Genomic DNA, 25,540 nt, shown 5'->3' with positions numbered 1-25,540 from the left:
CAGCTCTCTTTTATTATGTTTTGGGGGTTTTTTTAACTTACTTACTATCCCAGGCATGCAAAGAGTTCTGCTTTAGGCTGCTGTGCTGCAGGGATATGCATATAACCTTCCTGCAGTCAGCTCACTAGCTTACAGGCGAGGCAGGCTCACAAGGAACTACAGCATTTTCAGAGATCCACCTCAACAAAAACATTTTTCACTTCAGTGAAGCTGCCAAAAATACAAGTAATGCTGAGTTAAGATTTTGTAAAGCTGATAATGCCTTCTTTTTTCAAGTCAATAACTACATGCAACTGGGTTACAGCCTCCATTTCACTGGTTTTCAAAATAAAAGTTGTATATAAATACTGCAAAGAAGGAAGACTAAAGTCTATGAATCAATTGGTATCACCTATATTTATAAGGACAAATTCTATTAAAATACATATCCCAAATAAACCATGTGTTCTGTGAAGAATCAAGAAACCAAACCCCCCCCACAGGTCAGGAACTGCACATCTGCCACAGGAAACTTGAGAAGCCTCGAACTACAAGATCTTTTCCTCCTCTTCAAATAGTTTGTATATGAAAAGTACAAAGTTGAAACTTACTCACACAACAAATGTTTCCTGGTAGGTCTTCAGAAGGGCTCCTGGGTCATCTAGAACATCCTGCACACCAGTTCAGGTCTGACTGTGAGCCTGATTTACCAAAGTGTTTTGTCTAGTGAACTCTTGAACACCCTGCAGAACGATGCCTCCCTGAACTCTCTTGCCCAGCACTCCCACTGTCCGACTGACCTCCCTGTTAAAAAGCATTCCCTGTTTAGCTTTGGGTCATTACTTCCTGTTAGACAACCTTAAATAATTCCTCCTCCTCCTCTGCTCATGTTTCCTCTCAAGTACCTGGCAGCTATATTCTCTTCAGCAGGCTGTATATAATGTGTTCCTGACACCTCTCCTCAGACGTCATGCTCTCCCATCCTTTCAGCATTTTTGTCACCTCTTTGAACTTTTTTCCATTTATTCATTTCACTGTAAAGCCCTTAATGATAAAAGCAATCCTACAAATAATATCTCTGCTTGCAAACAAAAAAACATATCCATTGCTAAGTGAAAGAGGCAGGTGAAACCTCACTGTCTCAAGGAGGGGACCTTTTGAGTCTCAGCTTCCTGTGTCTGGGCCAAAGAAACTAACAGAAAAGCTAAAAGTGCTAGATCTTCCCATTTCTGAATTATTAGTTTTTCTTCTCTTCTTTCTGTATATCACCTTGCAAGAGGATCACGTAGCTTTCAAAACATAAAATTGTTTTGCTGGCGCACACACACCTGTTACAATTGAAACAAGTGTATCTGGGATTTTTGCTGGTGGAGAAGGGAACATTTTTCTCAACTATTTAAGGAGGGACACTCTTTAGATTAGGTTTGCTTCAGTCTCAAAGAGCCCTTTTAATGCAAAGATAGTTAATGTTTTACAAATGCATTTACCTTCCCTGTTCTGAATAAAGGATGATTCCAAGTTTATAGCAATACCATTGGAAAGATTTTTTTCCTTCTCCTCCTTTCCATTCTTACAATGAAAGCAGTTTCATAGCAAAATACTAAATTTGGAAACTTCTGAAATGTCAATAATTTCTGCTGCAGTAACTTTGACACGTGACAGAACCAGGCACTGAGATGTTAAGGCAGTTAAATGAAAACTATGCCTAAATAAAAATTAGAGAAATTGAATTCTTCTAGGATTCAAAAGTTTTTCACTTATGAGATGGCACAGTCCCCTAACTTTGTACATCCAAAATCAGATGACATCTCTCTGGCCCACCCAAGACATGATAAGGGAGACTGAAACCCGGATATGCAGCCTTAGCAGGAAAAATTTATCACTTGCAGTATCAAACCAGGCAAAATAGATCTTGTACCAGCTTCCAATGGCTGAGATCTATGACTTATGCTAAGAAAAATCTGTTAAAACTGTTTGTTTCAGGTTTCATAATCCAAAAACTGTTCTTATTTTTGTTCTGCATTCCACCAGAGGGTTGGTGTTCAGCACCTGGTTTTTATGAATATATGCTATTAGCCAACACACTTTAATAAAAATCTGGTTGAAGTTTGTCAGAGATTTTTTCCTTCTTACGAAATATAAACTCAGCAAAACTAAAAATCTTATTAAGAAACCTCTTTCACATGAAATTTGCCATTTCCAGAAACAGAGCTTTAAAACCTTTCTTCTTCAGCTTTTACTTCTCATTTGAGTTTAAAAAAAAAAAAAAAGAAAAGAGAAAATAAATCTGTTCAAAATCTAAACATGAAATATTTGCATTTTCTTCTAATGTTGCTACTTATATTTTTTTCAGAGGGCTATTTTTTCCCCCAGAATTGAAAAGAACCTCAAACAATTTCCAAGGTGCAGAGCAAGACTGATAACACCACCAGTCAGTATAGAGCTATATGGCACCTATAGCAACTGTGGAACTGAGTAAACCCATCAAAGGCACTTACTGCCACACACAGTGATTGATGCATTTCAGTAAAATACATTAAAAACGTGTATTTCATTTAAGCTGCAGGTTGTTATTCTGGACTCCCTGAAAATGTGCTGTAGATAATTAGCTGCACTTATTGACTAAGATATTGAAGAACTGCAGTCACCATAACTCTCCACAAAATGTAAGTTCAGCCTCTGCCTGGGAAAGAATCTCCCCTACACTGTGCACCTCGTATCGCAAGCCTTTTGAGAATTCTTTTCGAAGATTTAAATTTTCTTTTATAATGCTTTTCTGAATCAATCAAGATTCAATATAAGAAGATTGCCAAATAAATTTCTTTTCAGTTCTGCCCACTGTTAAACTCCTGCAGGGAGCTGGAAATATATCAGGGTCATTAGTCTTAATACACAGTGCTTAAAGGTGAAGTGAGTAGTAAAAGAGTTTAATACAGTTTAATACTGGCCTCTACCCTCGAGAATCCTCAGGGTTCTGACAGAGCACTCACCTAATTCATCAAACAATCCTTGAGCCCTGTGTTCCCAAGGGACACACCTTCCACCCAGCTGGGGTTTGAATAAAACATTTCCTTTGAACACCTGGTACTTTGTTAGGACTTCCTGGAAAGCCAAGCAATGTGCATTTCTGCTGGAGGCCTCCTATGAAAACAACTGACTGAGATGTGGAGAGCTACACACACTCCCACTCCCTCATTCTTCTACTGGAAATACCTGTGTGTGCACAAACCTGAGGAGAATTTATCCCTGTTCTTAGTCTTTTCCAAACTACTTATTTACCTCATTTATTTAGGATAAAATTTACCCTGTTATTTAAAAAATCACTGATGAACATAAATGTGGATAATTTACTAATGCTGTTATGGTTAAAAAAAACCCTAATGAGCTAATTTGAGTTGATTTTTTTTTAATTTAACAGGCTTTGATGCAGCAAAACTGATAATTGGAAACAGGTCCCACCCACATTTTAATTTCTTGGTTCAGTCATATCCCCTGGTTAATTAAAAAAAAAAAAAAAAAAAAATTAAAACCCCTGCTTTATTGCCAAATTCTTAGCTAATGAATACACAAACTTAAACTGAGGCTCAAACTCTCATTCTCAACTCTGACATATAAAGCACTGTAAAATAATTCATTATTTAATATTAAGAAAGCTGGATAAAACTAATTAATGCCAAAACTTAGCCCACAGCACAACATTAATTAAAAGTTTGCCCAACAGCTACCTCCCTGTTCTAATTAGCATCGCTGATTTCGAGAAACCACTAAGAAATTAAGACAAACATATAATTCCAACTTCATCTTTCATAAAGATCTCTTTGATTCAACTTTCAAACATCAATAATGTGCCCTTTTAATATGAATTTGGAGACTTCCAAAGCAAAGACAGCTCTCTCAAGCACATTATATTTCATTTCTAATAGACTGTTGCAGATTTTCTGATCACTTGTTAACAGTGGTTGAAATCCAGGCCAAAATTATTGATACAGAAGACAACCAGACAAAAATAATTACACCCCACTGAGCTGTATATTATATGATATAATATCTGGCCCACGCTGCCCCATTTGCATTAGCCACAAAGCAACCATTCCATGGAGCATGTGATATTTCAATTCCCTGGCACTAGAGTCTGATAATCTTATTTGGCATTAAACAACCAGCACTATCAAAAGGGCAAAACATGGGTCATAATACATGTTTCTGAAATGTTGATGATAAAAAAAAGCTGTGCACTGACCTCATTAATAAAAGTCTGGGCTCCCCGTGGGCTGAGGAGTAAGATAGCCCTTCGCAACGTGTCCCGATAGCGGTTCAGCTCTTCCGTTTTCATGGTGGTAAAAAGGTTGGAAAATACTCTGCTGATGTTCCTGTCCACTTTTTGTAATGATACATCAAGTCCCAGTCTTGAGGCCTGATCGAGAAATCCCTGCAGTCCACGTATATCTGTAACACAGGAGGAGGGGGGGAAAAAAAAAAAATAAAGAAAAAAGAGAAAAGAAAAAAGCCACTGCATCAACCTCCACCAGTTAGGAAAGCAGCACTAATTAGGTAGGAAAAAAAATTCCTGCAGTGCTCTCTAAAGAAGAGTATTCCACATAGCCATCTTCCACAGCTCCCTTTCACAGTCAGTGCCAACAGGGAAACTCCATCAATTACCTTTCCCTGAGGTCTGACAATGACTCTTAGGAAGAGCCAGTTCATTTATCTGGGTGGCTCTGCAAACCTCCCCAGAGGCTCAAGGATACGGGGTTTAATACTGCACAAGCAACAAAGTCCCGCCCCAACAGCATCACAATTCAAATGCAGAAATCCAAGAACAGGTAAATAAGCAGGGGATAAATCACTCACCCCTAAACTTCTCTCCTTCTACCACAACCTCACACAGCTGCTTTTGCCAAGAAAAAATTACAATATCCAGAACATACACAGCCCTTCTTTTGACTTCCCCTTTTTTTTCCTGTCAATAACCTACTGTTATGTAAATAACCTACCTAGCCAGATGTTTACTATTTATCCATAAACTTATAAAAGGATACACAAAGCCCCAGTCTATTGGAATATATTATAGTGTTAAAATAAAAATAAAATAAAATAAAATATAAACAACAAGTGGTTCAAGAAGAGAAATCATGCAAACAAGCCCCTTCAACATATTAGTTTAAGCTCTGTGCCTCAACCTCAGGATGATTGAAAAAATAAATTTTCTTAACCACACTTGACATTGAGGAACACATTTCATATGTTCGTGCTAAAATCTGCTTGTTCAAACTGTACTCAGTCTTCATGACTCTCAGCATTTGTGTGTAATAAATGTCTGAGTTTTTATTTTGTAGTGAAATTTAGAACAAGAAAAATGTCAAAGCTTATATTGAACCAGGTTGCTCTCAAAATTAGCAGTGACTCGATCACAGTTGTACCATGTCCTTAGAAGCCTTTAACTTTATGGGAAACATGTCTAACTTATCCTGCAAAGAAAGTATTGAAGCCTCTCAAATTCATTTCTCACACTTCTGTCATGAAATTTCAGCTCATGGGTGAAGCCGAATTCTGTAAGTTAGAGCACATTTACTGATCCCATAATGAAACCTTCTCTTCAGAAAACTTCACTGTAACTCTAACAATCTCTAAAAACTACATTGTAACAGCTGGTGGGTAGTTTTGGGGTTTTTTTTAATCCTGAAGTAAACACGTTGTGTGTCCTGGGTTGCAGTGTATTCTATTACCATCCTCAGGAGCTGTTGAAATCAGGTGGGGCAATGTTTCCTTGCCTCCTCCCCCCAGACTATCTTTCTGTTAATGGCCCATCATTGTCCTGCCGCCTGACTCAGAGATAACTCCCTCTGGACTATCTTCTGTTAATGAGCCTAATCAACACTTGGCCTCATGACTCATTACCCCATTGTGAGATGCTCCACCCAGAGGGAGGAACCAAGCATCCCATGGTGGATATAATCTGAGATTCTGAACACCAAACAGAACCTTCCCACTGGATTTCCAGAGGACAGGAGCTACACAGCCACCACTGGACCTGAGGAAGAGCAGACTGTTTTACTACAGGATCACCGCTTCAGAGGACTGCAGCCACCATTCTACCAGACTGCTACCACCACCCTGCCTAACAGGGTGCCAGGTTGTATCTGGGCTCTGTCAGTTTGAACCAGTGTTTTCTTTTAGGGTTTTTTCCTTTTCTTTAATTTCCCCATTAAATTGTTATTCTGACTTGGTGCCTCCCACTGGTTTGTTTTCAAACTAGTACATTGTGACACTGCTAAAGTCAGATGATGGAACCCAGTAGCACTCCCTGCTGCCCCACCTGAGTGGGCTCGTAGACCATCCTCAAACACGGTGTCTCATGGCCACAGAATATACATGTGAAGTCCTTTTTATCCCCCTTAGAAGTTGCCATATGAAAACTGATACAAGTAACATCTTGTGAGGACACACCAGTTTAGTTCACATACAAGTGTAAGAGCTTCACACCTCCATCCAAACATGAGAATGCTTGTTCATGGGATTAATTCAGCTTCAGAAATCAGCTGAATTGCAGAGAGACATCAGAAATGGTAGAAACTAATGTTGGGCTGTGCCAAGCAAAGCAGCCTCCCTACTGACTTTTTAATTTTGGTTTAGTTGATGTGATTGTCCAGCCAGCCACGCCCTCAGGAAAGGTGCACTCAACAAGGGCTGTGCTGATCTTTAGCTGCTCAACTTAGACAAGTCCACAGTAGCTTTGTCACACTGTCATAAACCTTAGACTTGCTTACCATCCAAAATCCCAAGCCAGGGTGGAAAGGAAGGGATTTATTGTTATTCAGGAATTTCTGGAAAGCGACAGCGGACTTTAGCATGTGTATAACTGCTAAATATTGCAGGGGTGCTGAAATAATGACAGTGACAAACAGATATCATTTACAGGTTAAAGCATTTCACTAAAGTTGTCAAAGTAAGTTTGGATTTTCTTAATTTAAATTCATTAGACAGTATTCTTTACTATACCTATGCAGACTTTACGGATATGTGCAACAAAAAACACAAAGATTTTTCTTTTAATGATGTTTAGTCCTTCAAAATTACTGCAGTACTTGACAAGCAGTAAGAAAATTCCCTTTCTCATGGTTTAGTAATGACTTGTCTTTTTGTGCAAGCCTTCCAAGAAAAGCTGTTTACAAAATATTAACTGAGCTGACGTTGCTCTGGGGGGTTTTGCCTCACGTTTTCAGCTGACCTGATGAACTACTGGTTAGAAACATTCTTGTAGGCCAGTGCAAAATACTTGATATACTTGGTAAGGCTATCTGGACTTGGAAGGGCATTTTATACTCCCTTATAAACCTTTCCCTCAAGGAACACGAACTGTTTTCTGTTTTGAGAAATGGAAAGGATTCTGAGTTTTTCCAGCTTGGTGAGAAAGCACAATCTGAGAGGGATGAGATTGTCCAAGCTCAACCGTGCAACTTATATCTGTGAAAAACTCACAATCTGTGAGTTTTTCACAGATATAAGTGAATGTGAATTTATTCAGTGTTGGCAATTAAAAAGAACTGTGTGATGATATCTTCCTGAATGCCGACATGCCTGCTCCTACTTGACACTGGGAAAAAGAAGGAGGCTTGATGGGAATTCAAAGGTGGAAGTGGGAACTGAAGAGAATTGTTTGAGGAGGTGACTAACAACTTTAGGTGCCTACATAATGGAATCTTTTTTCACAAGTAATTATTCACAACCATTACCAAGAGGGCAATCATTTCTTAAAATGTATCAGTACACAAATACACAAACACATGCCCATATGCAGGAGCATCTGTTTATAAGACATAACAAATTAGGCTCAGTCTTATTTTATCTGACATCATACAAGGAAGTGAGTGCCCTCATTTTTATTTTTTCCTCCACTTAGAAGATCACAAGTCCATGCAACATTAAAGAAAAACAGAGCTTTGCTCCATAGCGGCTGGAACAGAAATACTCACAGGTAAAGTTATGAATTTCTTTCCACTCCTCATAATTTAGGACTGCTAATCCTTCATTTTCTTCAATGCTAAAAGGAGTTTTATACAGTTCACACAATTTTATAAAAATAAAGGGTTCTATAAAGAGTTTTGTCTGTTAAAACACGTTTAAATAAATGTTTCCTGTCTCTTGTAGTCTTAACATTGACTTTTTATTAAAAAGTTCAGATTCTAACACTAGAGAGTTATCCTGGACCATTACTCACGAAATAATTCCTTGTGCCCATTCATTTCACACTTCCTAGAGAAAGTATAAGCAATCCAAATTCTCACTTCTGTCTGGAACACCTGACAAAGGACAGACCAGTTTGTTGCAGGTACACAACCTACAGCTACCTCTGCCTTCAGTCTGCAATTACTTGTTTTTGCTCAGACTGTAGCCCACACTCGGCCTTTGAAATCACATAATCCTATTTCATTTTCTAATTGCCCACCTGATTTGTCCATGCTCAGCATGAGGACTTTCAGAGGCAATGTTTGAACATTTCCCCTTAGAGAACATCAGTTTCTTGAAGATGATGAAACACACCCTTCAGAAGGAAAACCACCCTAGAGAAAACGCACCTCTCATAGAAGGGATCCATAACACCATACAGTAATTGGGTAAGTTTACAATACTCTGGTGTCAACCACAAAAATGGAATCAGCAGATTGGAACCAGAACTAGAAAAAAGTGAGGGAAAAAAAAAAAAGGGCAAATTTCTTATGAACATTGTGCCCCTTCTGCTACATCTGACCAGAGAGAGAATCTCTCTGTCTGAGAGCCTTCCTAATGCTGACAGATAAACCATATGTGCAGGTCTGACAACAGAAGAACAGGACAATTTTGGGGATAACCATTAAAAGGAGGGAAGGACAGCTTTGATACACTGCTAAGATACGAATTCTGTCACTGTGACTACAAAACTAGTGCTTGCCATAAATAAAGGGCTTTATTGTACTATAAGGAATAATGGAATATATAACTTCCTGCTGGAGGTTAGGTTGGTTACTGTGCTGGCTGATTGGAACACAAACATAAAAGAATAGTACTAAATGTGGCATTAGCTACCTGTAAAGCTTATTGTCACCTACAAAGCACTTCATTTTTATTACATTACTAATAATCCTTTTTATACAAAAAAGTTCACAGAGTTTACTGTAGCATTCATCTTTCATGAATTTACAGGATCTGATTCTTGGCCTTGACAAAAGAGCTTAAAGCTATTGTTTCTGTGTAAAACAGCTGTGTGGCTGGGCACAGCTGGCCTTTCAGGATGGCTCATTGCAGAAAAGAATTTCCAGGAGGTAAAGAGCACTATATCATCTTTTCAACACCAGTTCCTAACCCCACTTGACAGAAATAGAGGCAGCACATGGCCATGAAACATTTTACTTTGGGTGGAAAACAGCTGGAAGCAAACTGAAGCACCAAGTTGGAGCTGAAAGCACAGCTAAAGAAGCACCAGGACATAATTTCACAGCCTGTCATTCTAATCCAAGCAAATTCTGGGAGGCCTAAGTGTCGTCACCGAGTTCTGTTTTCAAATAACCTACGCAAATCCTTTCACTGGTACATTTGTAAAAGGGAAAAATAAATAAGTGTGAAAAACGATGAGATCAGGCAGGATATGGTGAGGTTTGGAGTTTTCTCATTTGCAGGTTGCAGGCTCTATACTTCACACATTTTTTTTCTCAGTGTCAGTTTTATTTGAGCATTATTTTGACGATATTTAAAGTAGTGAGAAGAGTGTCAAGAAGGCTTGGATAGTTTCATTGTTTTAGCATTTATACACTTATAAGAATATATTTACCTTTTCCAAGAATTAGGAAGGGTATTCAAGGCATTGTTCTTTATACTTAAACTCCAAGAGAAGAGGAAAAAAAAGAGATTATTTCTTCTCTTTCATTCAAAGATATGCTTTACTGTCATTTTGATTCCCTTCAAATTGCACAGGATACTTCCCATTTATTATTTCATTTCTTGGGACAGAATAAAACACACATTTCTAGGATCCATTGATTTGAAAGATAACATATAAGCACTCTGAAGCAGGTTTCCTAAACCACTTCAGTTTCATGGGTTTCATTCTTTTTATTTTACGTTGGCTGTTCTCCCTCATTTTCACAACTGCAAATTGTTTGCATTAGAAGTAAGGGATAATATGCCTGGTGTTAGAAACAGAGACACACATCCTGATGATTAGACTCTTGCTGCATTGTCAGCTTTCTGAATAAATTATTTTGAATACCATCTTTGTGTCCTTGCTGCAGATAATAACCTACTCGAAGGATCTGAACATATTCTAGAATTTTAAAAAACTGGAAGTGGACATATTTCTCTTATTCTCTTATTCTTCAATCAATAAATAACCAAATTTTATTTCTTCAAACAATAGAAAGAAGATTACTATTTATGTTTCCAAAAGGGAATTATTTTGTCCAAATCATCTAGAAGAATAAGACTTTGAGCAAGCACTGAAACTTTCAATCTAAAATACTCACAGAATCATTTTAACTGCTCAAATAGAGTGAGTAGACCAGAAAGTATAACAACACAATCTGTTACGATAGGTATGACTGCATAAATATTAGAACATAAATGCTTATTGGAGCCAAGAACAAATGTGAAGTGATATTAATAAAATATATTTTCTACTTTTTTTCTCTGCTCTTACCATCTCTCTCCAAGCATGTATTTCTCACTTCACCCAAATCATTTCTTCAGGTGTCTTTGCCTGCCATATTCCCACAATCACTGCTAAGATAATTTTTTTCTACGAACATTAGAACTCACAATTTCAAACTACGTCTGATTTAGTTGCCTCACTCCTAATTAAGTTTTAGTTTGAGAACTTTCTGCTAAAAAAAATATCCTTGGCTTCTTGCATGCTTTTAGATACGCCAGAGTTCACAGTAACACCTCTGCAATTATATCCCGTTTCCTTTTCCTTTTTCTATAAAGAAATGAAGTCAGTAACTCAGTAGTTGTTATTATAGCAAGTAGATATAATATCAAGTACAATAAATCCATTAATTAAATTGGATACTTTCTATTATTCAGTTTAGATAAGAACAGCTGGACCAAATGAGACCAGGCAGGAAGTTCTGCTGAGCTCCGTGACCCGTCTCTGACAAACAGAGTGCAAACCAGGAGGAACTGTGGATACTTCCCCTGAATATTCTCCCAACAATTCAGTTTGCAGTGCGGGGAATTCCTCAGACAAATGTGGTTTCTCTGTATTTCTATGCACTAATGGTCTACGTAAATCTCCATAGCTTTCTCCTCCACAGAACAGCTCAGTTTCCCTTTAAGCAAATGTAAACTTTGAGCATCCAAATCAGTTGACAACAAGCATAATAACCTGGGAATTTTTGGAATCCCACTGGATCTCCCATTTCTCAATTTTCCCTTTCTCTCCTGGACAGTTCTACTAACAGGGATCAAACACAAAGCAACATGCCAGCACTTGCACTGCCTGACCAAACAGGCCTAGAAGCTGCATAGTCCCTTCTCAAAGACATGAGAGAAAAGCAAGAAATCAGAAGAAATCAGAGATTTCAGGAAAAAAATAAAGCAGGCTATCAGAAAAACTTTGAAAAATGCATAGAATATTGATTCACCATTTAAACTGAGATCACAGACTGACATTTGACCACCTCTCCACAGAAACAGAAAGTCCTACCATGTGTGTTTCAGTCCAAGCATGAGGATTAACCAAGTGCAAACTTCTACTCCGAACTCCTTGTAATATCAAAGGTTGAAGTTTCCATAATGGCTGCAGAAATTTTCTATACTGCCCACATCAATAGTATTTTCAGACTTTCAAAGATAAAAGCTACTTTGAATAGAGCCAAATCACAGGTTATTTCCACTCCCAAACAGATGGAAAAGGGACAGAATACACCATAAAGCCAGATGTGTTGCATGCATAAACAGATGTTTCCAGACACATCATAAAAGGTTAAAAATACTTAAGTTACTCTGCACAACTGATGTTTCACACCTGAAACAGCTGATCCAATCTGAAGGTAACTGGAGCTTCCCAGGAGGCCCAGAAGCACAAAAGCCTTTTCAAGGCTACAACAGCCCTTTCACATTTAGCATGAAAGGTCAGCTACAGGTCTCTCCTGCTGGATTTTAACACTTGGCATTCAAAAGCACAAGGAAAAGCACCTCAGGAAATTCATTACTGTTGGAAAAAAACATGGACATATGCTATAATTGATGTAAAAAGGGAATTCACTGAAGAACCAGCATTTCAATTCAAATCATCCATTCAATTCTTCCAAGTGCAATAATTGCCAACTGTTTGCCCAATGGTAAAGCTCTGAAATGAGCTGTGACAGCTTCTCACCTCACTACTGCTGTTTATACATTAAAATACCTTTCAAGACACTACACAGTGCAACTGCCATACCTTCTTGTGAGACCAAAAATACCTGTATTGGCAGAAAATATGCTTTTACTGATGTATAGACTCAGTTTAAATGAAATATTTTTTGCATAAACTAATTTTAATCATTGCATTAAACTGATGAGTTTAATATTTGCTGTGACTGAGTACCAGCAAATCTAAACATCAATCCACCAGTACCTTAGGAAAACATATCTTTTACCCTTGAAGGGCTGAGATGCAGCTTCCTGAAGCCATATTGTTTTTCATGAATATCTGAGTTAATAGTACTCACTTAAGATGTTAGGACTGTACACGTATCAGCTTTCACACAAACGTAGCTGTTACTGTGTGGTAACGTGGGTTATTGTATTTTGACACTTGAAGAACGCCCTTCAGAAATAAGACCAGTGACCCTAAACTAGGGATAAGCAAATACAAATAAAAGCATTCTGAAACAAACCAAATATGCAAAGAGCATGCCTGAAATAGAGAGGAAAATGTTCTCTTTTCTCATTCAGAGAAAACCAGAAGTAACTTGAGAATTTGAGAGATTCATTCTCTGCACGTATAGCTAAATGTCCAGCAGAGAAGTTAGAAGCACATCCCTTTGGATTTAATGGATTGCAGAGTGAGTTTCTCCCCTGTTTAATCAGCTTTAAATACTGCACATTCCAATCTCAAGAGAGACGGCAATGAAATTACTGCAGATAAAGAAATTAAATTGCCCCTTGAGGAAAGGCTACTGGCAGGAAGACCTTATTCTTTCATATGTGTGACAGTAATTATTGCTTGTGTTCATACAACTCCTTTCAGCTAAGGATCTCAGTGTACTTTATAAACACCTGGACAGCATAAAAAAATATAAATACATGTCACAGGAGCTAGTTGCTCTTATCTGCTTAACTGCATGCCAGCAAATAATAATTCAACTCTATTGGTGCGGCCTCACTTTGAATACTGTATGCAGTTTTAGGCATCAAAATATAAGATCTAAAGCTATTAAAGAGTCTCCAGAGGATGGTGAAGGGCCTTGAGGGGAAGCCGCATGAGGAGCAGCTGAGGTCGCTTGGTCTGCTCAGCCTGGAGAAGAGGAGACTGAGGGGAGACCTCACTGCAGTCACAACTTCCTCGTGAGGGGAAGAGGAGGGGCAGGCACTGATCTCTGCTCTGTGGTGACAGTGACAGGAGCTGAGGGAATGGCCTGGAGTTGTGCCAGGGGAGGTTGAGGCTGGATATCAGGAAAAGGTTCTTCACCCAGAGGGTGGTCAGGCACTGGAACAGGCTCCCAGGGCAGTGGTCACAGCTCCAAGGCTGGCTGAGTTCAAGAAGCGTTTGGACAATGCTCTCAGGCACAAAGTGTGACTCGTGGGGTGTCCTGTGCAGGGCCAGGAGTTGGACTCGATGATCCTTGTGGGTCGCTTTCAGTTCTGCTTATTCTGTAATTCTGTGATTGAAGAAACCTTCTCTCATTTCTCTAGGTTCAAGTAAAAGTTGTGTGTCTGGGCACAAAAATCACAGAGAGGCATCAGAGCTGACAGCTCTAATGCTGTTGGCACCCTCCAGGGATGGAGTCTTCACTGAGGAAACAAATTCTCTACTAGGTTACTATTTCTCAGCCAGTCTCATATTTTTCATAACCAAGTCGTTAATGATGTTAATTTGGTACTATCTCCAATCGCCTGCACTGCCACTTGGGCAGCTGCCCCAGTTTCACTCCGTTGCTCCCTCTCCAGAGCATTCAGCACAAGGTGGTTCAGGGGCTCGGAGCCCAGCCCTTGTCTGGAGCCTCATCCCCAGGAGCCCTCCCTGACTGGGTGGGCAGCTGGCTGCAGTTCTAAGGCTCTGTGTCACCACACCACAGGCACCAGAGGGACACCGGCTCACCAGGAGCCTGAGCTGCACAGAGCTCACTGCCCTGCCAAGCCCATCCTGAACTACTTGGCCAGTATTTGCTCGTGTGCTGGCAAGGCAAGGACAATGGTGGGCATATTTTTAGCTCAGAAACAGGGAAGGAGGACCCTTTGGCTGATCATTATTTTATTTACATGATGTCCATCAGGCCATAATGAGTATGGTAGTACTGGAAGTTTAATTTCCTTGGATAGCTGTTTGACTCACAAAGTGCATTTTTATATAGACATTGAATTTGGAAAATGAGAAAAAAATATGCATCCTTCTTTAATTTCCTACTTTTTTTTAAAGGCCATTTTTCCAATATAGTCTCCATAAAACACTGCAGAAAAATGCAAAGGGATAAAAAATCAATTGTAGATTCCTCTGTTCTCCAGCGTTTTCTGACAAGAGCAAGATGAGAAGGATCCCTACTGAGATAACAAATCTCTTGGCAGAAGAAAGAGGGAGTTGAAGATAAAAACTAAGTTCATGTCACATATAATGACCACAAATTACTCCCTCTTGTAGGAATATGCCAATAACAAACAAACAGAAAAAAAAAATCAATTGCCAATTATTCATTTCCATTATGACAACTACTATAGTACAATGGCAAATATAAGTGCTCCATTCCTAACAACAGAACTCTGAACGTGGGGGAGGGAGGGGGAAACACAAAACCAACATGCTAGAGAACAAAATTATAAAACTTCTTGGTTTTTTTCATCAGCTGCATCTTCCTCAGGCATCCCTCTCTTAGCTCCATGCTTTGGGAACATAATGAGTAATTATTACTGAAAAGACAACTGGTCACACTGAGGTGGAACACTGCAGCAGGACTACTGTCAGAAGACTCTCCACTCTTCATACTGTAAACAAAATCAGCACATTTTTACAAACCAAAAAATGAGATGTTGCAGGCCTTAGTCCCACAAACATTCAAGTCTGTATTTTGCTCTGTGTGAGGAGACTCAATGCCAAGTCTCCTCCCACGTACAAAATCACTCAACATATGAGTAAGTGCTCACATAGTTACTACACGCTGCAATTTATTGCTACGATGATGATAATCAGGACCAACACCTAAAACACACAGGACACACACCTTTCTGGATGTGAAGTCCTTCTTTCTCAAAACAGCAATAAAATACCCAAGCAAGAAAAAGCTTCTTAGCTTTTAAATCAATGCACCTCTGCAACTCTTCTCTGTAAGCTAGAATTCTGATAGTTTAGCAGCTTATGTTCATGATGGAATTCGTGGCCTTTGTGAAGGCACCGTGTACTTTTTTTTCTTCTTTTTACTTTATTTCTATAGAGCCACAGCAAAGAGAAATATTTACAGGCCTAGGACAACAGTGTCTCCTCACTAAATACTCAGCTGTAGAAAAGGATAATGGTAAGCAGATACCTGAGGAGACAGCCCTTCACATCCAAGAGCAAGATGTATTCAGGGTTCTCTGTTTACTTCAGTGGCAGCAGGGGGTCTATTTGCATTTTTATGAAGTTGGGGCTTACTGTACCATCTCCTTTATGTGTATTTATGAATAACTGAATTGAGAGATCTATATGCATCAGTAAATTTTAATTTGGTTCTAAGACTCAGAGACCAAGGAACTCCCTCAAAATCTGACAAGCTTTTATCCACTTACCACAGTCATTAATCTGAAGGCCATTTAGGAATTCCAATATACCCTAAAGTTAATATTTCAAGAGGTCTTACTTTTTTCCCCCTAATTAACTTAATTCCTTAGCTAATGTCTTCTAATTTACTGGAAAGGAGGCAGGCAACTCCAAAAGTCACCAGAGGAAATGCTATTAGAAAAGGATGTGAAGGACATCTCTGGCTGAGCAACACCATGCAGGTGCTGCTATCTTTGGTGGGTGCTGGCACATCCACACATCTGAACATAGCTCAGAGCAGAGCAGACACTGTGCTAATTCCAGTTACTTTAAATAAAGCAATGGCTTGGAAGAGGACAAGATGTCGTGCCAAAAAGGACAAGATAATGTGTTACTGCCAGACATCTCAAAACCCATCAATCAGGTAAAGAGAAAGGACTAACATAATTACTGACTTCTCATTTTTCTGTTCTTGTGGAGAAGCTGGAAAAGGGAAAACAGAAACCCCTCCTTAAGAAGAGATTACAATCACTACAATGCAGTGAAAGGAAAACAAAAAATATTAAAACTACAGCTAATAAATTCACATAACTTTCACATATTCCATTTTCTGAGGGGGAAAAAATTCTAAATCTGCTGAGTTCACAGGAACAATTCAACTATGTGATGTTTTATAAAGACATGGAAAGTCTATTTGAACTCTAGATGAACCATACAGGGTTTTTATTTTTATTTCTACCTTTCATTCTGCTCTTCACTCCAGGCAGACTCAATCTCAGGTTTTTATTCTGGGGACACAACACATCAAGTTCTTCCTGTTTATAGTTTGAAGATAACTTCCACATACTGCAGTTAATCATAAAAGGAGCAGATGAGAGCTAACAGTTCTCATTCTACTAGCTCATTAATGCACCAAGTGTAAATAAGGCCTCTTTTAGTTGTCTTAGGGTTTGAGTTTATTGATCATGATAATCATAGTGCTTTTCCCCTACATAATATGTTCAATCACTTCTGCATCTGAAATATATTTGGTTATTATAATTAATAACTTGGGGCAGGGGGAAGAAGGATTAGACACTTCTTGTCAGAAGAACGTGGCCTGGAAGGCCACTTAAGAATGCCAGCTGGAAATCTTTGGAAGGCAAAATAACACTGAATGGGGGTTTTTGCTTTGTCATTTTATCCTCCTAATTTCCTCCTTTGAGCAAAAATGAGGTTCATTCAAGTTCAGGCATTTCTTCAGATCTCTTCATTCATTCACATAATCATTTTTCTCACTATCAAGAGGTTGCTCTTGGTCACAGAGTGCATTAACAGATGTCATCTGCACCTTTTTCCTTCTCACCCTAAACATCCCCATACGAGCCATTCACCTGAGAGTTGGACTCGATGATTCTCACAGGTCCCTTCCAACTCAGAACATTCTGTGACATATTTAGGTGCATTTCCTGCCATGGCACTACACTGACTTCTACAGCAGCAGAGACAATACAGCTGTAAACTTCAGGGAATGAGACAGCGATGTAAACTGCTGGAAACACCGTGACTTCAAAACCTTCTAGCAAGAGGTTGCAGATACAGTTTCACACTTCATTTCTTCTGACATGTCCCCAGAAACACCGCTGCGCGTATCCAGTGACAGTACTCGAAACCACACACCCCAACCACCTCTGAGGCTTTATTACACTAGCTACTGTTTCCATGAAAAAGAAACATTTTTTTTCCCCAGGAAACAAGTGCTCAGTGTTTGTATGAACAGAGGTCTTTTGCTCAAAAGACTGGAATGAATGATCAGCAAAATGTGCTTTAACACCGGAAAAAGAGAGAGCTGGAAGTTGAGCTCTTGAGATTTAGGAGGTCACTGAATGCATTCTTTAGACAGCAGGACCAATTTTTTTCTTGTTTTTTATGTAGAAAGAGTCTAATACTAAAAATATCGGTTTATCAGTTTCTGATTCTATTATAATAGTATCCTGATTTATTCTTTCCTTCACCCCCCTATCACCAAGCCTTACAAGTTAAAAAAAAAAAAAAAAAAAAAAAAGAGATTTTCCTGTGCTTTCTGAATTTAAATGATCTTCATTCTTCTGGTTTATACTTCAGTGATTGAAGCCTACCATTTTAATTGCCCTTTAACGAGTGGAATAAACCCCTATTCTCTTACAGAGACCCCACTCATCTCTATATGAAGTGATCAATGATTTATTGATTCCAAAGTGCTGAGAGATTTACATATATATACATAAATGCATATATAAATATGCATATATAAAATGGGTATGTATACATATAGTAAAAAAAAGTATCTATAAATACGTGTGTGTATATAACATATGTCTATAGATATAAGGACTCTTACCCAGCCTTACAAAAATAAGTTTGACCAAAACCATGAAAATCTGCTTAAATCTCTGTAGCACAAGAGGCAGGAGGGGATAATAGTATTCCATTGCTATAGCAATAAATAACAAGCAATAAAAACATTTCCCTTGAGCAGCCGTGGTACAGTTTAACTGCAGAAGCTGAAGGAGGAATATTAGAATGAATATAGCCTAGTTAATTGAGAATAAACATACCAGGGGAAAAAAAAGAGACTTCTTGAACTTTGCAGTATACTGATGACAATTTGAAGAGACAGTGAGTAAAAAAAAACCTACTTAGAAGAGAATGAATCATGTGAAATTTGCAGTGGATTTAGTGAAGTGCATAGTCCCATGGGCTAAAGAGATGTGAAGAGAGATAGCAAGGTTGACTGTGAAAATGAAACAACTGGACACTGAAGAGTGCCATGGGAATATTGAGGCAAATTCTTCCAGCAACTACTAAAGAACAGAAAGGAAAGAACCAACGCAAAGTGAAGTGTATCCTCAAGCCTGCTGCTTCATTTACATTTTTGACCTGGTTCTGAAGAAAGAAAACAAATGAACGAACAAACAAAATTCAAAACCACCCACAAACCAAAAAGGAATTTAGAATAATCGAAATGAACTGTTCAAAAACTTTTCCTTTTTTCTGATTTTATAATTCACTCCTGCAAGTTATTTTTGGTGATGTTTATCTGACACTGCCTTTGATGCTTTATATCTTAATTTGTACTCTTCCTTTTTTTATCCAACCTATCCCTTATTCCCAATGCAATAAATAGTCGCTTTGACTTACAACTCCCTTCAGCCAACTGAACAGGATTATATACATATATACATACATATATATATATAAACCTGATAAAAAATGAAAGTTCATATTTTGTAAGGCTCTTTATGTAAGACAAGGGTTTGAGCTTTTTTTTTTTAATTTCGAACTGTAAATTGTATTTACAATTTTAGCGTGACGCTGTCAGTGGAAAGATTAAAATAAGCTCCAAACACAGCCTTTAAAGATACAAGCAGCTGTTTGTTGCATTTTCTACATAAATAATAGGACTGAAGAATCAAAGGAACCGGTGCTACTGAAGGGATTTAAAACTCAAGGTTGAATATCGTTCTGTTTTCAGACAGATACTACGGCTTTCTCCTTGTTAAAGACTTTCCAAAGGTCTGCATACACACTCAAATGTCTGATGTCTCACACTCCTCAGATGTCTGATGTCTATTTTTGTTGCAGCCTGCACTTCAACTAATTTGAATGTCTCATATTAGTGTTCTAATTATACATTTCATATAATCTGATTACTGTTACAAACACAAGGGTCAAGCTCCTTTTAAAGTTGCCTAGTTTCTTTTAGCCTCTACTGAAAGTAGCTGAAAGTGATTTTAAAATGACAGTTATTGTATCCTGAAAGTTTATTAACAGAAGCTGATACAATTTTTATGTCTTATGCTACATGGAAAGCAGTAACTGTATAATTTTGTTTCAATGGGCACATTTACTAATGGCAACTTAAGAAAGTTAGAGTTTATTTTTCTTCAGAGCCGCAGATATAAAATTTTAATGTCATTTTTTCGGTGCAGGTCTCTGGATTCAACTGTCCCCATCTACTCACCTCTCACCAGAGCACCCTCACTGCTGCTCCTCACTCACATTTCAGTCATTCCCTCCCATAAAATCATTAATGGTCTACCACCTTCTCCCCTTTCCCCCAAAAAACACTCTGTTCCACCCTTTAAAATGTCTCTACAACAGAGAGAGGTGCCCTTAGGACCTGTTCCCCTCAGTGGAACAGCAGGCAGAGCTCTCCCATGCACTGCAAGTCAGCAAGGATGGCCACTGACCTGTAAGGAACTTGGCCAGGCAGGGAGCTGGAGAGCCCCCAAAACCCTTCCTAATTCATAGGGTCTCACTCTTGCAGGTCATGTTACCCCAAAAGTGCCCTTGCTGCAGGTGACTCTACAGCATTCTTCACCAGTGGTGCCAGAATCCTTTCACGTGTCCCTGAAGGTCTCTGCAGATCTTGTCAACTGCACATGAGCTTTGCTTTTCCCACACCTCCCAGTGCTGCTGCAGCAGGGGATGGCAGGATGCAGGAGAAGGCAAGAGAGCTGCGAGAGCAAGGAAGGAGAGGAAGCAGAGGGGTTTATTCTGCAAAGGCATCCCCTTGACTGGAGAACCACTGCCTTGTAGGATGGGACCTGGCTGTAACTTGGAAAGCAAACAATCAGCTCCTGAGGGTCCAGTGTTCCACTCAGCAGCAGCAAACTCGTGCAAGGGGTTAAGAACTCATAATGACCAGGCTAGGATCATTCCTTACAATAACAAATCCATTCAGAAGAGGTTTTTTCCCAAGTCTAACAGTACCATTTTTATATGCTGCTGCAGAATTAGGAAGGTACGGTTCCATAGCACACCTCCAAATTTCCCTGTCCCTTTGGGTGGCATGGTACCCCGCCTCTCATACGGACTCCAAGGCTCAGTGTGTGTGAGTTCTTAGCTCCATATCCCACTCTGCTTCCTCTCCATTTGCCTGACAAGGGCTAAGATCAGAAAAGACAGCTTGGTCTGACGTTTCCAGATGGAGAAAGAAGCAGGCAAAGCGAGTCCATTTGGATAGAGGTGGGATGGCCAGCTCACAGAGAGAAAATGCCAGCTCTCCATAGGGGAGCAGATTACTTTTTTTCACGGCTCCCTGCTGTCTTGATCCTGAATAATCTGTAGCTAACTGTGTTCATCAGCCCATGTTTGTCAGGCTGACATGCCCTTCCCTGCAGGTGGCCATTCCAGCAAGCATCATCCAACTATTCTGCAAAAGCAATAATATTAGGAAAGCAATGGCAAGGAACCTTTTGGTACTAGCAGACTTTGATCATGATAATGCTTATTAAATCTGATACGCTGGATGAATACACACAGTTTTATTACTCATCTAAGGAATTGTATTATTATGCATATAAATAATTACATTCTGATATTAACCTCAACCAAGGGCTGTGGTAAAAGAAATTAAAGAAATTAAAGAGATGTAGGCAAAAACTTTGAAAATGCTGTCAAGTCAATAGAGCCATGATTTAAGTGGTAAGAACACTCAGTCTTTTCATCACATACAGATAAGGTACAGTTAGAGAGAGTTGGATATTTTGGCCATCAGTAACAACACGCCTGGAAATGCAAAAATTTAACTTGTGATTAAAATATGATTTATATCACTGACAGTGGTAAGTCTTAATCAGTTTTAATAACTGTAACACTGCAAAACTAAATTCTGCATGTTTATTACCAGTGAAAGTAGGCATGTGATTATTAATTTTTAAAAATAATCCTGAAGCCAGAAAACAAGAGGGAACACTTCCAGACTCCATTTTTACTCTTAAAAATGCCTAAATGATGCAAAGGAATATCTGTAACTATGATTTTAGATATGTAATTCCCAACAACTACTGGAAGAAAAGTAAGTATTTTCAATATTCTAGCATTTAGTTTTACCTTCAAAAAAAGAAAAAATACCCACAGCACATTTGAATAAATAACTTGCCAATGCTCTTCATGGTTTCATGGGTTTGCTTATTTTTCATTATCAAGTTATCATGAATTTACTTCTTTGTGGCAGCCTTTCTTGCATGTCATCCACCCAATGATAGGTCCTGTCAGCACTTCATGAGAGAGGATTCATTCTCAGAGGAATTACGTATCCAAACAAAAAGGAAAAATGAGGAAAGAAAAAATTAAGAGTAAAATGATTTAGTCTTTAGAATTGCATTAGAAGTAAACCAGAGGAGATCCTAGAGGCTTCCTATGCTTAAGCTATTCACCTCTGGCTTCTGGCAGGTCTGACAGGATCCTCTTCATTGACATAGTTAGAGGTCTGATGTTGTAAAGAGGTGACTTGTGACAATTTCAGAACTTTCCAGCCTATTCCCCAATAAAACTCTTAAGCTGCTGGATACTTTTAACACTACTCTAAAACAAAACCCTAAAATTTAATTCTGGATGTCTCTACCTCCATTCACCATCTAAATCATTTAGAGCATTATTTTATATGGTTATTGCAAGGACAAAATGCTTTTAAGTGAGTAAATTATCCACATTCTACATTAACAGCATCGGTATTCACTTAATTTAAATAATTCATTAAGAAACACATTCAAAGGCTTGGAAATCCCTTGCATTTTATCTTCATTAACATCCAAGCATCTGTGGACCTGGCAGTGTTTGGTTAATGGTTGGACTTAATGATCTTAGAGGTCTTTTCTACCTTAATGATTCCATTCAAAGCCAACCACATAAGAGGAAAGGCATTCACACATTTACAGTTCTCTTCTCTGCCTCGTCCACCAACTACATCTCTGCATAGCCCAGTTAAAAGCTGAATATGGCTTCTCCTGTTGTACTACGATGCATTTTACAAAAATATTTCAGCTGCTATGCCTGGACCAGGGCAATGTGCTGTGCTGTACTCAGAGATATTTTAAAATTAAGTGAAAGAAGTATTTTTTCTTACCTGAATTTCCCTGTTTCAGATCTGCCCTGGAACACCAGCAAGTGTTCCCATAAGCGACTGTAAAGCAGAGCATGGACTGAAGAAAGCTGACTCCATCCCAGCAGACTTGTACACAAGTCATCCACTGCATTTCACTTTTGGCAACATTTGTTGCTGTTTCAATCCCTGTCCTGCCTTAGAACAGCCCCAGAATTTAACCAAAGGAATGGAATTCCAACCCCACAGTACTAAGAGACAATCAAACCAGCACCATCAACTAAATTTTAAAATTAAATAGTAGCTAGATTTCAGTTATTAAGATAAAAGTAATGAATATAAAAATCTTTAATATTCACAGACTGATAGATTAAAACCATTTGCACCTTGTGACAAAATCTATTTCCTTACATTGTTTACTGCCAGCATGAAGGGACTTAGTCTTTAGAGTGACTTATTAGAAATATTACCAGTGATTCTATTCAAGAATCAATTCTTGCTGAAAATATCAAAAAACCCACTAATTAAAAAGCTATATTGGCAAAATAAAGCTGGCCTAATAGGATCCTGGAAGAATCAATCACTATAATCATCTACTGCCATAAACTCTATGGGAAGATTACAAATGTGATGCTTCAAAGGAGGGGAAAATTCTTTTAAAATATAATTTGAACTTTACTTCTGAAATACCATGACCATCACGATCCATCAGCCACAGTCACTGCCCAGACCTACAATAAATCAAAGCTATGATTCAATGGTTACAATCAATCTTTTGGGAGCAAACGGTGCTGCCATGTCCAGTACATGCATTTCAGACTATTCACGAAGGAGGCTGTGTTAGTAAACTGCAAACAAAAAGTTGAGAGTGAATGCACAGGACTAATAAAACCTTACATAACAACTAATTAAAGCAAACAAACTGAGAAAGACAGAAAAGCAGCACAGAGATGCAGGTGAAGCCAAGCTGCATGGCCTAAGGTGTATGAGAGAGCATGATCATTTAGAAATTGGGAATTAAAAGCTTACTCAAAAGAGATGTTATATACCACTTTACCAGAGGAAGCAAATGACCTTGGAAGAAGTTCGAGCTGTGAAAGAGTTATTCAGGTAGAAAAAAAGACCAATTACCAGAATATAATTGGTGGCTGTTTTGCAGGAGCCTCAGAAGGCAAAGGTTCTGGGAATGGATTTTATACAGGAACCAAGTTATTTGCCCATTTTTCAGCTTGAGAAAGGTGCATTTCAGGCTACTCATACTCACAAACAAGAATACAGTTTAAAAAATCAGACCCAGTTAGGCCTATAATACAGTTGAACTCTAATGTAAGCCTATAGCAAAAGAAAGATTTCACTATGTATATCCTAAAAAATCCACAAGTAACATCACATTAGATAATTTGCCAGGCTATTGCAGAGACTTTTTAAGCAGTATTTTTATATCTACAACCATGTATCTTGCTACCAGAAAGCATTTTGACAGTCTTAGTTGCTGTGTTGAAGAGCCACCACAGACAAGGTGCTTTAGACAAATACCTGATGCAAAGACTTAACCAGGATAGATGATTTTATACTTGCACTTTCAAAAAGTAAATCTAAATTCAATAATTGGAATAAATCTTCTTCAAGGTGTGCTCATAGAGTTCAGGCAATCTATTTGAAGTCTTCCACTTCCATGCAATAAATTGTGGGAAACAAATCATGAAGCACCATCTCAAAGTAGCCTAACCTTCGTTCACCACAGAGGCTGAATTTTAATAGAGGAATTGCTATCATTTCCTGTGAGGAATCAGAATGGCTTTTCTCCAGTAAACTGTGGATGTCTATTAAACAAAATTATGGTAAGAAACAGAAGATGAACATTTAAATTCAATGTCAAGAGTTTTCACTTTAATTAGAGCAATTTCCAGTTTAAAGGAAATGAATATCCAAGAAAGCATTTAAAATTGATCCTTCCCTTCAGAAGTAGCACTAAAATTCAGTTAGGAGTGAAATATGATTATTTCACTTCAAATCTTGTAATCCAGAAAAAAAAAAAGAAATTCCATTGCATATTTATTTGGCAGTAGCTCACCAGACAGAGTAAGGTATCAAAGTTCCTAACAGAGTTCTAAAATTCCAATTTCAGCTTTGCTGCTTTCCCTCATAAACTATACATCAGTGATAATTATGGTGCCAACCTAGATGTTCTACATTTTCTTTCCTCAAATTCCAAGTATAGATATCAGTGAGGAGTACCACTATATTTTAAGGTAGAAAGAAACTGCAAACCCTCTGTCTGCATAAAGGTCATCTTCCGTCTCCCTTTTCTAATTCAAAACGAGACATTTGAGAACAGACAAAATACACAGTTCAAACATAATAAGAGGGCTAAATACCATTTCAATTCTATCTACAATTACTGCACACAATAATCATTAATATTAATAGGAGTTTAGGGAATCCAACCAAACAACAACCTGAGCATGAAACTCCCATCATCTTTGGAAGGGCTGTCTTTGAAAACTCTGCTTGTCATCTTGACTAGAATAAGAGTGTAAGAGAATTTGCTGCCCAAAGTGATACACGCTCATAAAATTAAGCGAATTGGCATGTTTTAATAAGTCATTTGTCTGCAGACAAGCCTTAACATTTCTGAGCTGCTCAAATGTTACCATATTCCAGTACCCTCCCCATTTGGTATTCCTTTCATCCCCTTCTCTCTGGCTGAACTGCAGAAGCAGAGTTCCATTCTCTTTCCTGGAGGCTTTAATGTCTGTACATTGGGTCAGCCAAAAAATAGCTGCTCCTTTCTTCGTAATATTTTTACT

The 25,540-nt window shown here is 38.4% G+C and overlaps 1 protein-coding gene across 1 annotated transcript in view; it reads right to left on the bottom strand.

Moving 5' to 3' along the window:
- The window catches only part of GRID1 (glutamate ionotropic receptor delta type subunit 1), a 499,007-nt gene that overhangs the window by 220,618 nt on the left and 252,849 nt on the right, over positions 1–25,540 (bottom strand). The window contains 1 exon segment of the mRNA XM_048310905.1: positions 4,220–4,425. Coding sequence (XP_048166862.1) covers positions 4,220–4,425 — 206 coding nt within the window.

This window comes from Corvus hawaiiensis, chromosome 8 (genome assembly GCF_020740725.1).
Source record: "Corvus hawaiiensis isolate bCorHaw1 chromosome 8, bCorHaw1.pri.cur, whole genome shotgun sequence".
Lineage (NCBI taxonomy): Eukaryota > Metazoa > Chordata > Aves > Passeriformes > Corvidae > Corvus > Corvus hawaiiensis.
The sequence above is the reverse complement of the archived record's forward strand: the minus strand, read 5'-3'. Positions and strand labels throughout refer to the sequence as shown.